Source organism: Schistocerca serialis, chromosome 9 (assembly GCF_023864345.2).
Source record: "Schistocerca serialis cubense isolate TAMUIC-IGC-003099 chromosome 9, iqSchSeri2.2, whole genome shotgun sequence".
NCBI lineage: Eukaryota > Metazoa > Arthropoda > Insecta > Orthoptera > Acrididae > Schistocerca > Schistocerca serialis.
The window spans coordinates 61,116,856-61,133,982 of record NC_064646.1 but is presented as its reverse complement, the minus strand read 5'-3'; the positions used below and the strand labels follow the sequence as shown (position 1 = coordinate 61,133,982).

General features: G+C 44.5%; 1 protein-coding gene across 2 annotated transcripts in view; it reads right to left on the bottom strand.

Moving 5' to 3' along the window:
- Positions 1–17,127, bottom strand: part of LOC126419044 (fatty acyl-CoA reductase wat-like) — a 250,451-nt gene that overhangs the window by 112,177 nt on the left and 121,147 nt on the right. For both annotated transcript variants that reach the window (XM_050086115.1, XM_050086116.1), the window contains exon 2: positions 8,789–9,071. In XM_050086115.1, the coding sequence (XP_049942072.1) occupies positions 8,789–9,052 (264 nt within the window). In that variant the 5' untranslated portion in view covers positions 9,053–9,071. The remainder of the gene's footprint in view (positions 1–8,788; positions 9,072–17,127) is intronic.

Below are 17,127 nucleotides of genomic sequence, written 5' to 3'. Positions count from 1 at the left end.
GAGCATTGCCAGAATTGCTGGAAGACGTCGCGCTCCCTACAAGACGACGCATGTGGTTCCAACATGGCGGGGCGCCAGCACATTTCAGTCATCGTGTGCGTCGATTCCAGGACCGACGGTTCCCAGAAGCGTGGATTGGCAGAGGTGGTCCTGTACCATGGCCTGCTCGATCCCCAGATACGTCCCCTCTGCACTTTTTTGTGGGGGGAGAGATTCGCAACCTTGTTTACGCAACTCTGGTTGCCCGTATAGTAGCAGCAGCAAGAACAATTCAGGATACTCCCAGGGTTTTTGCCCGTGTCAGGCAGAACATGATCCGGCGGTGTAACCTTTGTTTACATGTCAATGGAGGTATTTTTGAAAATCTGCTGTAACTGAAATTGGGTTGTGTTAATGTGTTGTCTCTTGGTCATAAAAAATGGAAAAGTGTTTGTTGGTTTAATGAATTTGCCGCCAGAGAAATCTTTCTCTACCAGGTTAACTACCCCTCATAGGAAAAAATGACATTAGGGAAAAATATTTGTTTTGATGGCCCCTACAACCTCCCAGAGTTTGTCGGTTTAAATACTTTTCACCCTGTACAGAGGCGCAAACCGTGTTCCGAATGATATATTAAATAAAGTAGGTGGTGGTGTGTTTGTGTCTCTTGGTAGTAGTTTATCTTGTAGTGAGGTTGAAATAGATAGTTTTGCGAATTACTATGGGTAGAGGTTATACTCAACAGCCATACCAAAATAATAATTGGGTTCTTCTACCGACCCTGCGACTCAGAAGATATATTAGCTGAACGCTTCAAAGGAAACTTGAATCTCATTACAAATAAGTACCCCACTCATACAGTTATAATTGGTGGAGACTTCAATATGACCTCGATTTGTTGGCGAAAACACATGTTCAAAGCCGGTGGAAGACAGAAAACATCTTCCGAAATTGTACTAAATGCTTTCTCTGAAAACTACTTTGAGCAATTAATTCATGAGCCCACACGAATTGTAAATGGTTGCGAAAACATACCTGACCTCTTAGCCACAAATAATCCTGATCTAATAGAGAGCGTCATGACGAATACAGGGATTAGTGAAGACAAGGTCATTGTAGCGAGGCTCAAAACCATATCAACCAAAACCAGTAAAAATAAACGTAAAATATATCTACTTAAAGCAGCAGATAAAAATTCGCTTGATGCCTTCCTAAGAGAGGGTCTCTATTCCTTCCAACCTAATTATGTAAGTGTTGACCAGATATGGCTCAAATTCAAAGATACAGTATCGACAGCAATAGACAGATTCATACCGCATAAGTTAATAAGAGACGGGACTGATCCACCATGGTACACAAAACACGTCAGAACACTGTTGCAGAAGCAACGAAAAAAGCATGCAAAATCCAGAAGAACGCAAAATTCCCAAGACTGGCTAAGTTTCACGGAAGCTCGAAATTCAGTGCGGACGGCAATGGGAGATGCTTTTAATAGTTTCCACAATGAACCATAGTCTCAAAATATGGTAGAAAACCCAAAGAGATTCTGGTCATATGTAAAGTACACCAGTGGAAAAAACAGTCAATACCGTCACTGCGCGATGGCGACGGAAATGTTACCGATGATGGTGCCACTAAAGCGGAGTTACTAAATAGAGTTTTCCGTAATTCCTTCACGAAAGAAGACGAAGTAAATATTCCAGAATTCGAAACCAGTACAACTGTTAGCATGAGTGACATAAAAGTAGATATCTTAGGTGTTGCGAAACGCCGGCCGAAGTGGCCGTGCGGTTCTAGGCGCTGCAGTCTGGAACCGCGAGACCGCTACGGTCGCAGGTTCGAATCCTGCCTCGGGCATGGATGTGTGTGATGTCCTTAGCGTAGTTAGGTTTAACTAGTTCTAAGTTCTAGGGGACTAACGACCTCAGTAGTTGAGTCCCATAGTGCTCAGAGCCATTTGAATCATTTTTTTGTTGCGAAACAACTCAAATCACTTAGTAAAGGCAAGTCACCCGGTTCTGATGGTATACCAATCAGGTTCCTTTCAGAGTATTCAGACACAATAGCGCCTTTCTTAGCAATCATATACAATCGCTCACTTGACGAAAGGTCTGTTGCTGAAGACTGGAAAGTAGCACAGATCACACCAATATTCAAGAAAGGAAATTACAGACCCATATCACTGACCTCAATTTGCAGTAGGATTTTGGAGCATATACTGTACTCGAACGTTATGAATCACCTTGAAGAAAATGACTTATTGATACATAACCAACACGGATTCAGAAAATAACGTTCTTGTGCAACACAGCTAGCTCTTTATTCTCATGAAGTAATGAGTGCTGTCCACAAGGGGGTCTCAGATCGATTCCACATTCCCAGATTTCCAGAAGGCTTTTGATACCGTTCCTCACAAGCGACTATTAATCAAATGGCGTGCATATGGAGTGTCGTCTCAGTTGTGTGACTGGTTTCGTAGTTTCCTCTCAGAGAGGTCACAGTTACTAGTGATAGACGGTAAATCATCGAGTAGAACAGAAGTGGTATCTGGCGTTCCGCAAGGTAGTGTCATAGTCCCTATGCTGTTCCTGATTTACATAAATGATCTAGGCGATAATGTGAGCAGCCCCCTTAGATTGTCTGCAGATGATGCTGCAATTTACCGTCTAGTAAAGTCATCAGACCATCAATTCCAATTACAAAATGATCTAGAGAGAATTTCTGTATGGTGCGAAAAGTGTCAATTGGCACTAAACAAAGAAAAGTGCGAGATCATCCGCATGGGTACTAAAAGAAACCCGATAAATTTTGTGTATACGATAAATCGCACAAATCCAAGGGCTGTCATTTCGACCAAATACCTAGGAATTACAATTACAAGCAACTTAAATTGGAAAGACCACATAGATAATATTGTGGGGAAGGCGAAACGAAGACTGCGCTTTGCTAGCAGGACACTTAGAAGATGCGACAAACTCACTAAAGAGACAGCCTACATTACACTTTTCCGTCCTCTGCTGGAATACTGCTGATCGGGGTGGGATCCTTACCAGGTAGGATTGACGGGGGACATCGAAAAAGTGCAAAGAAGGGCAGCTCGTTTCGTGTTATCGCGCAATAGGGGTGAGAGTGTCACTGATATGATACGCGAGGTGGGGTGGCAGCCACTGAAACAAAGGCGATTTTCTTTGCGGCGAGATCTATTCACGAAATTTCAATCAGCAAATTTTTCTTCCGAATGCATAAATATTTTGTTGACACCCACCTACGTAGGGAGAAATGATCATCATAATAAATAAGAGAAATCAGAGCTCGAACGGAAAGATTTAGGTGTCCCTTTTTCCCACGCGGCATTCGAGAGTGGAATGTTAGGGAAGTAGTATGAAAATGGTTCGATGAACCCTCTGCCAGGCACTTAAGTGTGAATTGCTGAGTAGCCATGTAGATGTAGATTTTATGTGGTGTAGTTTCGGTGTAGCCGTGCTGCCTCTCGACCGTTCCCATTTGCTTGGCCGTACACGAACACCATCTCGGCTCAATAATTCTTCTTTGGTGGAGGACCACAGCCATAGAAAACTTATGAATAATGTAACTGTCAACAGTCTAGAATTTCAATTTATAAACGTTTCAAAAATCTCTGTGAAACGCCCGCTGAACCCGCTGGGCAGAACACGGGATTAAGATTGTGGAAAGGGCTAAATAAGGTGTCGGTCAGTTTTACTCAAAATTCTTTCACGGCTGAAGGCTTCCAAACAAGAAATCTTAAAAATCAACAAGATAAAAATGCAGTTAAAGTAGCAAATAATACATATATATAAGGTGCAATAGAAACGCCTGAACGCCACAATTAAATTTCAAAATTTTAAATTACATTACCATAATCTTTTAAGGCAGAAGCCGCAATGTTTTCGCTTAAGGGGAAATTTTGAGAATAAGGCTTTAAGCGGCTGAAGGCCCACAGTTGATTTTCCAAAATTTCAAAACACCTTAACTTTTAAATTTTCAATGGCCGAACGCACGCTAACTGAGAAAGCAACGCAACGACAATAACTAAATTTAAGGATAAGGTTTTAAGCGGCTGAAGGCCCAGAATTTATTTACATAAATTGATTTACATAAAACATATTAAAAAATTTTCTTTTAAGACATTGGCTATAATAGATTACCAACAGACTATTAAACACCTATGAAAAGGACAATACAGACAACGGCACTCAGACGCCTCCAGGGGTGGGGGGCTGCCTTCGAAACATTAACGTTCACTTAGGTGGGACAGGTAGTGGGCCCAACTACACTTGATCCGTTAGAAACCCAACCAAGAGACTGTCACAGACCGAACACTAACGGCCATAATGCAGAAAATTCCGCTGGTGCACTTGAATTGTAGTGAACCAATATTATTCCACCGCAAGGCGGCTCGATTTCTCCACTAGAAACCTCTGGTGTTGCTCACAGGAAAAGCACCCCAACAGCGAACCACCAAAACGAACGACACAACATGAACGGATGTGGCTTGGGTAGCTAACACACCACTCAACTTTGACGTCCTGGGTCAGTGAGCCACGAAGGTCTTAGCGATCGGACAGCTGCACACATGCTTCGACACTATGCAGGGACCGCCAGCGGACCCAGCCGACTGCACCACACGGAGATATCCTACCTGGTCCGCACCAACCGACCGACTCCCTCAGAATGCCGACAACATCTAAAATAGTCGTCAGTGGAAATAGTCAACTACACACACAACCTGACAAACACTTACACGAAGACCTGAACGATACCCAACAGTCACTAAGCACGCACGAAGACAAATCAGGAGTCGATGCACACACACACACACAGCTGACTCATGAACGATCAGCGAGCCAAAACGCGTCGTCCGGTAGGACGACCGACTGACGGTTCACCAAGACCGTGGCCCAGCTCAATGGCGGCAATGGTCAGGCGAGCCACGTCGACGCAGACCTTACTGCTGCTCCAACCTGACTGCACTAGCGCCGCATTGCAACTCCCCCACTGGCAGGTCCGGACTGTGCTCCAGACGCGTTCCAACTGACTGGCAGACCCGAACTAGCGACCTGAACTGGCTTACGACAGACAACGACTGGGAAGTAATAGCAGTTGATCAAAGATAGTATGATAGGGGTGCGATGTCACTACCCGAATTTACTGTATTATTATTAGACCATGCGGCATCAGACTTCTGGAAAGCGGCTCTCGCGTGTAATAGGTTTGAATAGAACCCCATGGTGATCCAACTACTACACGGAATTTTTGGAATAAATAATGATAATGGCGGGTAACAAACTTATTTTTACGTCTCTATTTGATTATTAGTAGCACTGATAATCTCATTGAAGTGACTGAACAGGGAGCACTTAATTCTGTATGTTTGATATTGCCTAGAAGGAGGACATTATTCATTTAAAACAATACCACAGCCTGAAATCGTTTCACAATACATAAACACACATGAAAAACACTTGAACTTGTTTTAGGTTAATTGTAATTACTGAATTTAATGTTACTGAGCTTGCATTGTGCTGAAGGCACAATGTGTACTGTGGTGGCAGCAATTTGCTTGAACACTTAATTAATGAACAATATAGACCTGCTTGTGAATACAGTTACTGAAAACACTAATTGAGAATCACGTTGCTCGGACGGAACCGAGTAATTTTTGACTATGGCAATGTACTGAAAAAAGCCACCGCATCGAGCATGAAGCGGCGTCTGTTGGCAATTTCGGCGTCAATTCTGACTATTTTCTCTTGTAATATAGCTACGCCGACACCCACGCACCACTGTTCATAATAATACTCTTGTAAGGAAACTTCTATTTCGTTAGTACCGAAGTGAGCTCACCAATGGACCTCATCAGTTATTGAGATCACAATACGCCGTTGGATGCAGCTACTGGTCCCTTCACACCTCGCCGTTGGCACAAGCAACTCGTTGCAATTAACACAGCATTGGACCATGCAGTGCCATGTACCTCAGAGCGGGAAACCGTACTATTTCGCCGCTCACAGCCCATCTTCGTCGAAATACCTCGTCTTACAAGCCTTAGTGTCCATTTAGCTTGTAGCTATCTGGTAAACGAAGTCCATATCTGTTTTCAGCTCACTTCTAAATGGGCTTTTAGCAACGTTACCATAGCACACACCAGCAGTCATTTTTACGCCACTTAACACTTGTTCTGCCTCAGAGCTACGCCAGCTTACTTCTACCACCAATATTTTGCGCCAACCTGTACACTGTTCTCTTCTCGGGGATCACCCCCGCATATAAACATTATTTTACATTGTGCCAAGTTCTCTATTTACAATTGAACATACCATAGCATTGCAATATTCAATTACAGTCATTTTCATATATTAAAGTTGTGAATTAGCAGGACCCAATTCACGGGGTTTGGAGGAAGCCGAAAGGCACGTGTCTAAGCTCACGCAGGCTGGCGTGAGGTCTGGAATAGGTAAAGCAATTATACTAGCAAGAAAAGTACGTAGCTGCTGGAATACTCAACTTTAATCCATAATTGGTGAACATCGGTCTGACTGTACATGCATCGCAATATAAATAGCAATTGATAATGGCGCCTTGCTAGGTCGTAGCAAATGACGTAGCTGAAGGCTATGCTAACTATCGTCTCGGCAAATGAGAGCGTAATTTGTCCGTGAACCATCTCTAGCAAAGTCGCTGTACAACTGGGGCGAGTGCTAGGAAGTCTCTCTAGACCTGCCGTGTGGTGGCGCTCGGTCTGCAATCACTGACAGTGGCGACACGCGGGTCCGACGTATACTAACGGACCGCGGCCGATTTAAAGGCTACCACCTAGCAAGTGTGGCGTCTGGCGGTGACACCACAAAAGTAATATTACATTCATATTTTTACTACACGTAACAATATTATTTAGTTTAATTCTTTTGTTATTTCTCTGTCAGAGCGCAGCACAAGCCAGGCTCTGTCTCCCGCATAGCGTTCTTTAATTTAGCTGCCACCAGCCGGAAGCACTTCCGCTTTGCCTTCGATTCTTGCCCACAGATGGCATAAGCATCCACTTTCTCTACCGTTGCACCTTAACTATGCCTAGCATTCACTAGACGGCACGTTGTCACATTACAGGAGACATACTGATACGTGCTGCTAGCCCCGCTCACGGTCAGGCAAGCCAGCAACTCAGTAACACCAGTAATTTAAATTAACGTACTGAGGAAGTACGTTAAAAACAGGGTGTAATATACACGATGGCGGGAACATGAGCCACGCACAGCTCACACTGAACTTTAGTAAAACACAAATTATCGTCAGGTTGTGTATCTTTGGTTATATAAGCCAATCCTGTGAAAAGTAAATGCAAAAACATTTGTGTAATATACAGGGCTATTACAAATGATTGAAGCGATTTCATAAATTCACTGTAGCTCCATTCATTGACATATGGTCACGACACACTACAGATACGTAGAAAAAGTCATAAAGTTTTGTTCGGCTGAAGCCGCACTTCAGGTTTCTGCCGCCAGAGCGCTAGAGAGCGCACTGAGACAAAATCGCGACAGGAGCCGAGAAAGCGTATGTCGTGCTTCAAACGCACTCACATCAGTCAGTCATAACAGTGCAACGACACTTCAGGACAAAGTTCAACAAAGATCCACCAACTGGTAACTCCATTGGGTGATGGTAAGCGCAGTTTAAAGCTTCTGGATGCCTCTGTAAGGGGAAATGAACGGGTCGGTCTGCAGTGAGCGAAGAAACGATTGAACGCGTGCGGGAAAGTTTCACGCGTAGCCCGCGGAAGTCGACGAATAAAGCAAGCAGGGAGCTAAACGTACCACAGCCGACGGTTTGGAAAATCTTACAGAAAAGGCTAAAGCAGAAGCCTTACCGTTTACAATTGCTACAAGCCCTGACACCCGATGACAAAGTCAAACGCTTTGAATTTTCGGCGCGGTTGCAACAGCTCATGGAAGAGGATGCGTTCAGTGCGAAACTTGTTTTCAGTGATGAAGCAACATTTTTTCTTAATGGTGAAGTGAACAGAGACAATGTGCGAATCTGGGCGGTAGAGAATCCTCACGCTTTCGTGCAGCAAATTCGCAATTCACCAAAAGTTAACGCGTTTTGTGCAATCTCACGGTTTAAAGTTTACGGCCCCTTTTTCTTCTGCGAAAAAAACGTTACAGGCCACGTGTATCTGGACATGCTGGAAAATTGGCTCATGCCACAACTGGAGACCGACAGCGCCGACTTCATCTTTCAACAGGATGGTGCTCCACCGCACTTCCATCATGATGTTCGGCATTTCTTAAACAGGAGATACGAAAACCGATGGATCGGTCGTGGTGGAGATCACGATCAGCAATTCATGTCATGGCCTCCACGCTCTCCCGACTTAGCCCCATGCAATTTCTTTCTGTGGGGTTATGTGAAAGATTCACTGTTTAAACCTCCTCTGCCAAGAAACGTGCCAGAACTGCGAGCTCGCGTCAACGATGCTTTCGAACTCATTGATGGGGACATGCTGCGCCGATTGTGGGAGGAACTTGATTATCGGCTAGATGTCTGCCGAATCACTAAAGGGGCACATATCGAACATTTGTGAATGCCTAAAAAAACTTTTTGAGTTTTTGTATGTGTGTGCAAAGCATTGTGAAAATATCTCAAATAATAAAGTTATTGTAGAGCTGTGAAATCACTTCAATCATTTGTAATAACCCTGTACTAAATTACTGGCAATTAGCATGACTTGATACGGTTGTGGAATAAAATAAATGAGCGAGGCACAGTTTTAAACTTGGCGGCGGCCTACCTGCTGGGAGAAGAGCTGGTCGAGGCGCTGGTGCGGCGCTCGGCCCTTCTTGGTGCGGACGAGCAGGTAGACGGAGCGCAGGCGCGGGCAGGTGCGCAGCAGCTTCTCGACGAGCACCTTGCCCAGGAAGCCGGTGCCGCCCGTCACCAGCACCGAGGCGCCGCCGAAGAACTCCGCCACCGGCGACTCGCAGCTGCGGGCCTCCGCCGGCGGCTCCGACTGCAGCTCGGGCTGCGTCTGGCCTTCCTCCGCCGAGACGTACATGGCGCTTGCTGGGGGCTGCCTGCACACACGCAGTCGCGTCATTCCTTCGTCCTCTCATTCTTTTTCCTCGTACCCCAGTGCACTGTCATCAACCAGCGATATCTATACGTTATGGTTTCGCTGAAGCTGTTTTGTATGGGTATGTTTTACTCTGATTGTTGTTCAGTTGCAATCATTATATCATGTGCAGAAGAGATGTTATTTTTTTTTTTATTTCGACTATCTCAGTCACACTGACATAAGAGTCTGCTGCAGTGCTTGCCGGTTTCGGGCTGATACTCTGAAACCACACACCTTGTAATTAACCTAGCTTCTTCCTTTCTTTCTTTCGCTTTCGCCATAGTCCCACAGCGATCGCAGGGTCGGCGTGGTTACAACGGATTTGGTAGTGTTAGTGTTAACGATGGCCGGATGCCCTTCCTGCCGCCACCCCGTACCCCCCCAGGACGGAATCAGTGTACCCCAACTGTCTGTGCTGAGTGTAAATCGTGAAATAGTGCGGACGTGTTTCAAATGTCTGCGACGCGTGGAACTGGTTCAAATGCCTCTGAGCACTATGGGACTTCTGAGGTCATCAGTCCCCTAGAACTTTGAACTAATTAAACCTAACTAACCTAAAGACATCACACACATCCATGCCCGAGGCAGGATTCGAACCTGCGACCGTAGCGGTCGCCGGCATTGTAGCAGCAGTAACCGATCTAACAACTGCGCCAGACACTTGTTACAAGTTACTATTATACAGGCGTTGCTGACCGCATCGCCGTATTCTGCCTGTTTACGTATCTGTGTATTTGAATACGCATGCCTATACCGGTTTCCTTACGGCTTCAGTGTATATTCATAAAAGACATACCTGCTCTCTGCCGTAGTGCATAAAAACGGCAATATTTCTTACGGCAGATGGGGGGAGAGGGGTTGAGTATATAGTATAGTATAGTTGAGGAAAGTACAACGCCTCCTGTAGGTTAACGTCTATAATTATATGATTCTTTTTCAGCCGGCCTCTGTGGCCGAGCGGTTCTAGGTGCTATAGTCCGGAACCGCGCTGCTGCTGCGGTTGCAGGTTCGAATCCTGCCCCGGGCATGGATGTGTGTGATGTCCTTAGGTTAGTTAAGTTTAAGTAGTTCTAAGTCTAGGGGACTGAAGACCTCAGATGTTAAGTCCCATAGCAGGATGCGACCGTAGCAGCAGCGCGGTTCCGGACTGAAGCGTCTAGAACTGCTCGGCCACAGCGGCCGCCGTACCATACGAATTTTTACGAACTTTATATTATACGACTTGAGATGCTTCTCGTGAACTTGTGGTTGTTGCTATATAAAAGCTATTTTCCGAATAAGAAAAAGAAGTTAATTTATCACGGGTGTGATAAAGTACTGTATATCAATTGAAATGTACCGCTGCTGCACATATATCAAGAATACAGAATACAGTTACAAATGAATAGAAAATAATTTAGACACTTCTTATTCTGTAGTAATGAGGAAAACGTTTTTATTTAAATATCGGGGCGACACGGTCCAAGAAAAGAAGAGGTACAACAAAGTGTCTACGAAACAATGTCGGAAGATTTTTGCCGTATTCGCGAAAGTGAAATTAATTCGCAAGAACTTGGTAAGAAAATATAGAAAACTTGACAGACTTTTAACGAGATACGTAGATCTTAAATATGGCTCACAGCTCAATAATAACGACTTTTGTAAAATATGGCTAACCTTCTGAAGTCAGTCTCTGAAGAAAACGGTTCCCACCGGTGTAGTTTTCTATAGTCTATTATAGATGGCGTTTTCGTATGAAGTTTTGTTAGAAATAACCTAACTGAGTTGAAGTCTGATTATTTCGCCCCAGGAGAACGCGTTTTACTCCCGAACTGTCTGCACGTGGAGTATGTGAGTCAACCTAGTCACTAAATTATGTAAATCAGCCAAATTCGTTTACTATTCCCATTGATATATATCTGTTCTCTAATCCCTATAATCATTAACAACCAGTTATTACTCGTGAAAGTGTGACAACATGACTCTAAGTACGACGTAAACATAGCCTGCGTATGAAACTTCCTGTCAGATTAAAACTGTGTGCCGGACCGAGACTCGAACTCGGGACCTTTGACTTTCGCGGGCAAGAGCGAAAGGCAAAGGTCCCGAGTTCGAGTCACGGTCCGGCACGCAGTTTTAATCTGTGAGGAAGTTTCATATCAGTGCACACTCCGCTGTAAGAGTGAAAATCTCATTCTGGAGATAGCCTGCGTAGTTTTTACAGCTGTCACATTGAATTTACCCTCGCCGCGAAACTTACACCAATAGCGAACAAGCAGCTTTAATTCTATTGGTCGGTGGCCAGGAATTACTGGCGGACACCGCGATTTATGCGCCCGACCATATCAAACGTTAAGGTATATAAACTCTCTTTGAAGTTAACATTGCACACGCGTTTGTAACATATCCACTCAAAAGACATCACACAACACACATGCAACTGCAACAGAATTAATTTAAAAGAAAGAGACAGTTTATGTAAAGGAAAAATAGCTAATGATGGGCCAATAAAGCTACAGCGAAAGTTAATGGATCACTTCCAGCAATTTTATTTACGTAGCAAATGTTAAGGAAAGGAAAAGACAGAAAATAGTTTTATAATGAAGCCAACTATTGGTAATTTTAACTGCTAAATTCTGTTAGTATTTAACTGGGGGAGCGCACAGCAGTGCAGCTTATCTGTTGGAGGCGGTTTGTGATGCTGCAGACGAAGTTCTTACATCAACTCCGTCCGTCATAGTTCCATGGCCAAGTACGCTGGGTAAGGCTATTCTCGGTTATATTGCAAAGTCATCTGCAGTGGCATTTGACAGGCCACTGGCTGAATATATGTAATTGTTGGTGACAGTCCACAAATTTAGCACATGGTCGTTTTTACTCGTTATACTTACTAAATTCTAGCTTCAGTACTTTACACACTCTTCATGATAATTTCCTACCACGACAGAATTGTTCTTCACGTGTGCATAAGACTACCGCAACTGCAAAATTCACATTCAGCAAGACTGTTGTTGCATCTGATCCGCAACTGTAATTACATTGATAAGCCAAAACAGTATGACAGCTGCTACTGCGACGGTGGATGCAGCCTAGTGGTGTAGTGAGCACACGTATAACAGAAGTATGGTGTGTAAGCGGAGCAGACACGGTCAGGGGATCACCCTAGTGAAGATATGAGCTGCAAATGGGGAAACCCATCGAGATAAGCGACTTTGACAAAGGGCAGATTATTATCACGCAGAGTCTGTGAACGAGTGTCTCGAAAACGGCGAAGCTGGTCGAATGTTCACGCAGTATTGTCGTGAGCATCTACAGAAATAGGTAGGACAGTGAAACTACAGCTTGGCGTTAAATGGTTGGTTGTTTACGACTCTTCACAGAGCGTGGGGCTCGGAGGCTTGTCTGCCTTGTAAAGTAGGATAGACGGTGATCTACATCTACATCTACATCCATACTCCACAAGCCACCTGCCGGTGTGTGGCGGAGGGTAATTTGAGTACCTCTATCGGTTCTCCCTTCTATTACGGTCTCGTACTGTTAGTGGAAAGAAAGATTGTCGGTATACCTCTGTGTGGGCTCTAATCTCTCTGATTTTATCCTCATGGTCTCTTCGCGAGATATACGTAAGAGGGAGCATTATACTGCTTGGCTCCTGGGTGAAGGTATGTTCTCGAAACTTCAACAAAAGCCCGTACCGAGCTACTGAGCGTCTCTCCTGCAAAGTCTTCCACTGGAGTTTATCTATCATCTCCGTAACGCTTTCTCGATTACTAAATGATCCTGTAACGAAGCGCGCTGCTCTCCGTTGGATCTTCTCTATCTCTTCTATCAACCCTATCTGGTACGGATCCGACACCGGTGAGCAATATTCAAGCAGTGGGTGAACAAGTGTACTGTAACCTACTTCCTTTCTTTTCGGACTGCATTTCCTTAGGATTCTTCCAATGACTCTCAGTCTGGCATCTGTTTTACCGAAGATGAATTTTATATGGTCATTCCATTTTAAATCACTCCTGACGCCTACTCCCAGATAATTTATGGAATTAACTGCTTCCACTTGCTGACCTGCTATATTGTAGCTAAATGATAAAGGACCTTTCTAAATATGTATTCGCAGCACATTACACTTGTCTACATTGAGATTCAATTGCCATTCCCTGCACCATGCGTCAGTTCGTTGCAGATCCTCCTGCATTTCAGTACAATTTTCCATTGTTACAACCTCTCGATATACTACAGTATCATCCGCAAAAAGCCGCAGTGAACTTCCGATGTTATCCACAAAGTTATTTATGTACATTGTGAATAGCAGCGGTCCTACGACACTCCCCTGCGGCACACCTGAAATCACTCTTACTTCGGAAGACTTCTCTCCATTGAAAATGACATGCTGCGTTCTGTTATCTAGGAACTCTTCAATCCTGTCACACAATCTATCTAATAGTCCATATGCTCTTACTTTGTTCATTGAATGACTATAAGGAACTGTATCGAACGCCTTGCGGAAGTCAAGAAACACGGCATCTACCTGAGAACCCGCGTCTATGGCCATCTGAGTCTCGTGGACGAATAGCGCGAGCTGGGTTTCAGTGATCTGTGGCATTACTGCCGAAAGAGCACAATGCTAGCGCACGCGCAATTGTTTCGGAGCACACCGTACATCGTACTTTATTGAACATGGACCTGCGCAGCAGACCACCTCTAAGTGTTCACATGTTGACCCAACGACTGCTGTGGGCAGGGGACCACTGACATTCGACCTTCGATCAATGTAAACGAGTCGGCTCTTCGGGTGAATCACATTTTTGCTACACTAAGTCGATGGTCGTCTCCCGCCATCGAGGTGAACGGCGGCTCGAAATGTGCAGCTCGCTACGGCCGCAGACTGATGGGAGCAGTACCATGCTGTGGGTGACGTTCTGTTGCACTAGCGTGGGTCTTGTGGTAGTAATCGAATCCCTTCAAGCTTGGCACCTTCGCCGACGGTGATGTCATCTTTCAGCAGTATAATCGTTCGTGTCTCGGAGCCAGAACCGTGCTACAGTGGTTTGAGGAGCATTATAGTGATGATGATGATGATGTTTGGGTTGTGGGGCGCTCAACTGCGTGGTTATCAGCGCCCGTACAAGTATCCAATCTTTGCTCAGTCCAATTTCGCCACTTTCCTGGATGATGATGAAATGATGAGGACAACACAAACACCCAGTCATCTCGAGGCAGGTGAAAATCCCTGACCCCGCCGGGAATCGAACCCGGGAGCATTATAGTGAACTCACCTTCATGTCTCGGCGGCCAAATTCGCCTGATGTAAATCCTATGGAAACCATCTGGATCACCATCGGGCGCCATCGCCGAGTACGCAAATCAGCAGCACGTTATTTACGTGAATTACATGACTTGTGTGTAGACATCTAATGCGTATACCACCACAAACGTACGAAGTACCTGTCGAATTCGTGATACACAGAATCGATTATTTATTTCGTTCCAAAGACAGACAAAACAGCTATTAAGCAGGTGGTCATAATGTTTTGGCCTATCAGCGTATGTTTATCCCGACAGTTATGGCTTCATACAATAGGCTGTTCACTAAGAAGACAAATAGAATACACAGTTTTATGGTGCCCTGGCTGTCACGATGAGGTTAAATAGAAAAACAATTTCACTCACACGGTTTCGATGATGACAACGCCTACTTTCGTAAGCATTGTCCGTACCCGCTGAGACACAGTCCATTTTGTAGAAACCGTACGATAAAAAAAATGGCTCTGAGCACTATGGGACGTAACATCTGAGGTCATCAGTCCCCTAGAACTTAGAACTACTTAAACCTAACCAACCTAAGGACATCACACACATCCACGCCCGAGGCAGGATTCGAACCTGCGACCATAGCGGTCGCGCGGTTCCAGACTGAAGCGCCTAGAACCGCTCAGCCACACCGGCTAGCCCTGTACGATATCTCTGTCCATACTGATCACGTCAACTTTCATTACATCCTGCTACGGTAATTCCAACGGTCAGTCGCTAAGTTCCACGATTCACTCTCTCAGCAAATTTTCGCATCTCAAATCAACAACGTGAGTCTCGCCACACTGTTGCGCGCGCACACACACACACACACACACCACACTCAGTTAACTCTACCTCACTATATATTGCTGCTCCAATGTCACTTTCGATGTAGGTCTCGCTGCTTTCATGCCTACGATTTACACATCTATTACAAAATAGAGCTATTCTACACCATCAAAGAAAGAATACTAGTTTACGAAAGCAAAAGAAAAGTGGAAAAAAATTTACCTTTCACTAATGGCTATGTCTTCACAAGTCACACCGTTGTATCTTTACCTATACCGATTCCATAAAAGAATACGTTATGAGGAGAACAACGGGGGGAAAACTGACAACAGAGATGGCACAGCAGAATAACAAAATTCGAGGGAGTATTCTAAGATCGAAAACTGGAGGCGTAATGAAATCTGAGACCAAACCACTGGTGTGTAATGAGAACGATACCAGAACACAGTGAAAACACAACTGCAGGCATAATCGTGACACGCGCATTGTTGATTTGAGATGCCAAAATGTGCCGAGACAGTGCCTCGTAGAACCTAACTACTGACCGTTGGGATTACCATTGCACGATGTAATGAAAGTTGAAGTGATCAATGAGTTAACATTGTATTGTCACATAATTCTGCGCTGTGTTTAAAATTTCAGTTCTCTAGCATATCGGGAGTTAATTTGAAATCAGTTGCGAGGACTGCACTGAACAAACAGACGGACAAGAAAGTAGCCCCCCTCCCCAAAAAAAAGTGTTAATAAGACTACACCGTAAGGCACAAGCTGCAGGTGGTGTTGTAATGTTCCCTTTGCATTGTCAAAAACACTAAAGGCAACAGCAAGTAGACAGACATGGAGATTTTGTAGCTGTAATGGAATCCTGTCTTCGTCTATTCATGCAGTGTAGTTTCACAATTCATGTTACACACTTCTAGAGTTGTAGAGGGGACGTAGTAGATCAAGTTTTACATAGGAACCCATGTCTGGAAACGTCATCCAACAACGCTACAGGGCATCAAAGTTATAGTCGCTGGAGCCTGTAAATGCATGTAAATACAGGGTGATTCTTTGATGACGTTACAAATTTTCTAGGATGATGGCGGAGGATAAATGTATCAATTTGAGGTAAGATTCGCTGCACCGGAAGCGAACGTTAAAGTGAAAACCGTTCTGATACTTCTGACAGTCGAATACATGTACTGCTACTGTTGTTACTGGGACTGTAGCGTTGGCAGCTTTCAGAGGTGATGGTACGGACCTAACCAAGGAAAAAATGTCTAGTAAACGTGGGCTCCAAGACGCTTACCTTAAGAGATACGAGCACTAGTTCAACAGAGGATATGAGTTTCACAGTAGCGAAACCAAACAACTGCTCCAACACGGAATGACTTAAAAACTGACCGAGCGAGGTGGCGCAGTGGTTAGCACACTGGACTCGCATTCGGGAGGACGACGGTTCAATCCCGTCTCCGGCCATCCTGATTTAGGTTTTCCGTGATTTCCCTAAATCGTTTCAGGCAAATGCCGGGATGGTTCCTTTGAAAGGGCACGGCCGATTTCCTTCCCAATCCTTCCTTAACCCGAGCTTGCGCTCCGTCTCTAATGACCTCGTTGTCGACGGGACGTTAAACACTACCCACCACCACCACCACTTAAAAACTAAAATTGTCTCAGAAGAGATCCGCCCCATATCTGAAAGCTATTTCATGAAACTTGCTTACTCAAGGAACACATTAATTTGTCAATTATTGAACGTATGATGTCCATGACCAGAACAAACAGAATGTGCAAACATAAAGGTACTGTTAGAACATCAGTACTGCAAACTAAAGGTGACATACAGTGTACAAAATCATAAATATTGTAATCAAGTGTTCATGTATGGTCCAGGTAAAACATCACTGGAAACATCATGTAATATTCCACGCTATAATATTGTAAACTGTAAGTAATGACGTGTTCTTTTTTCA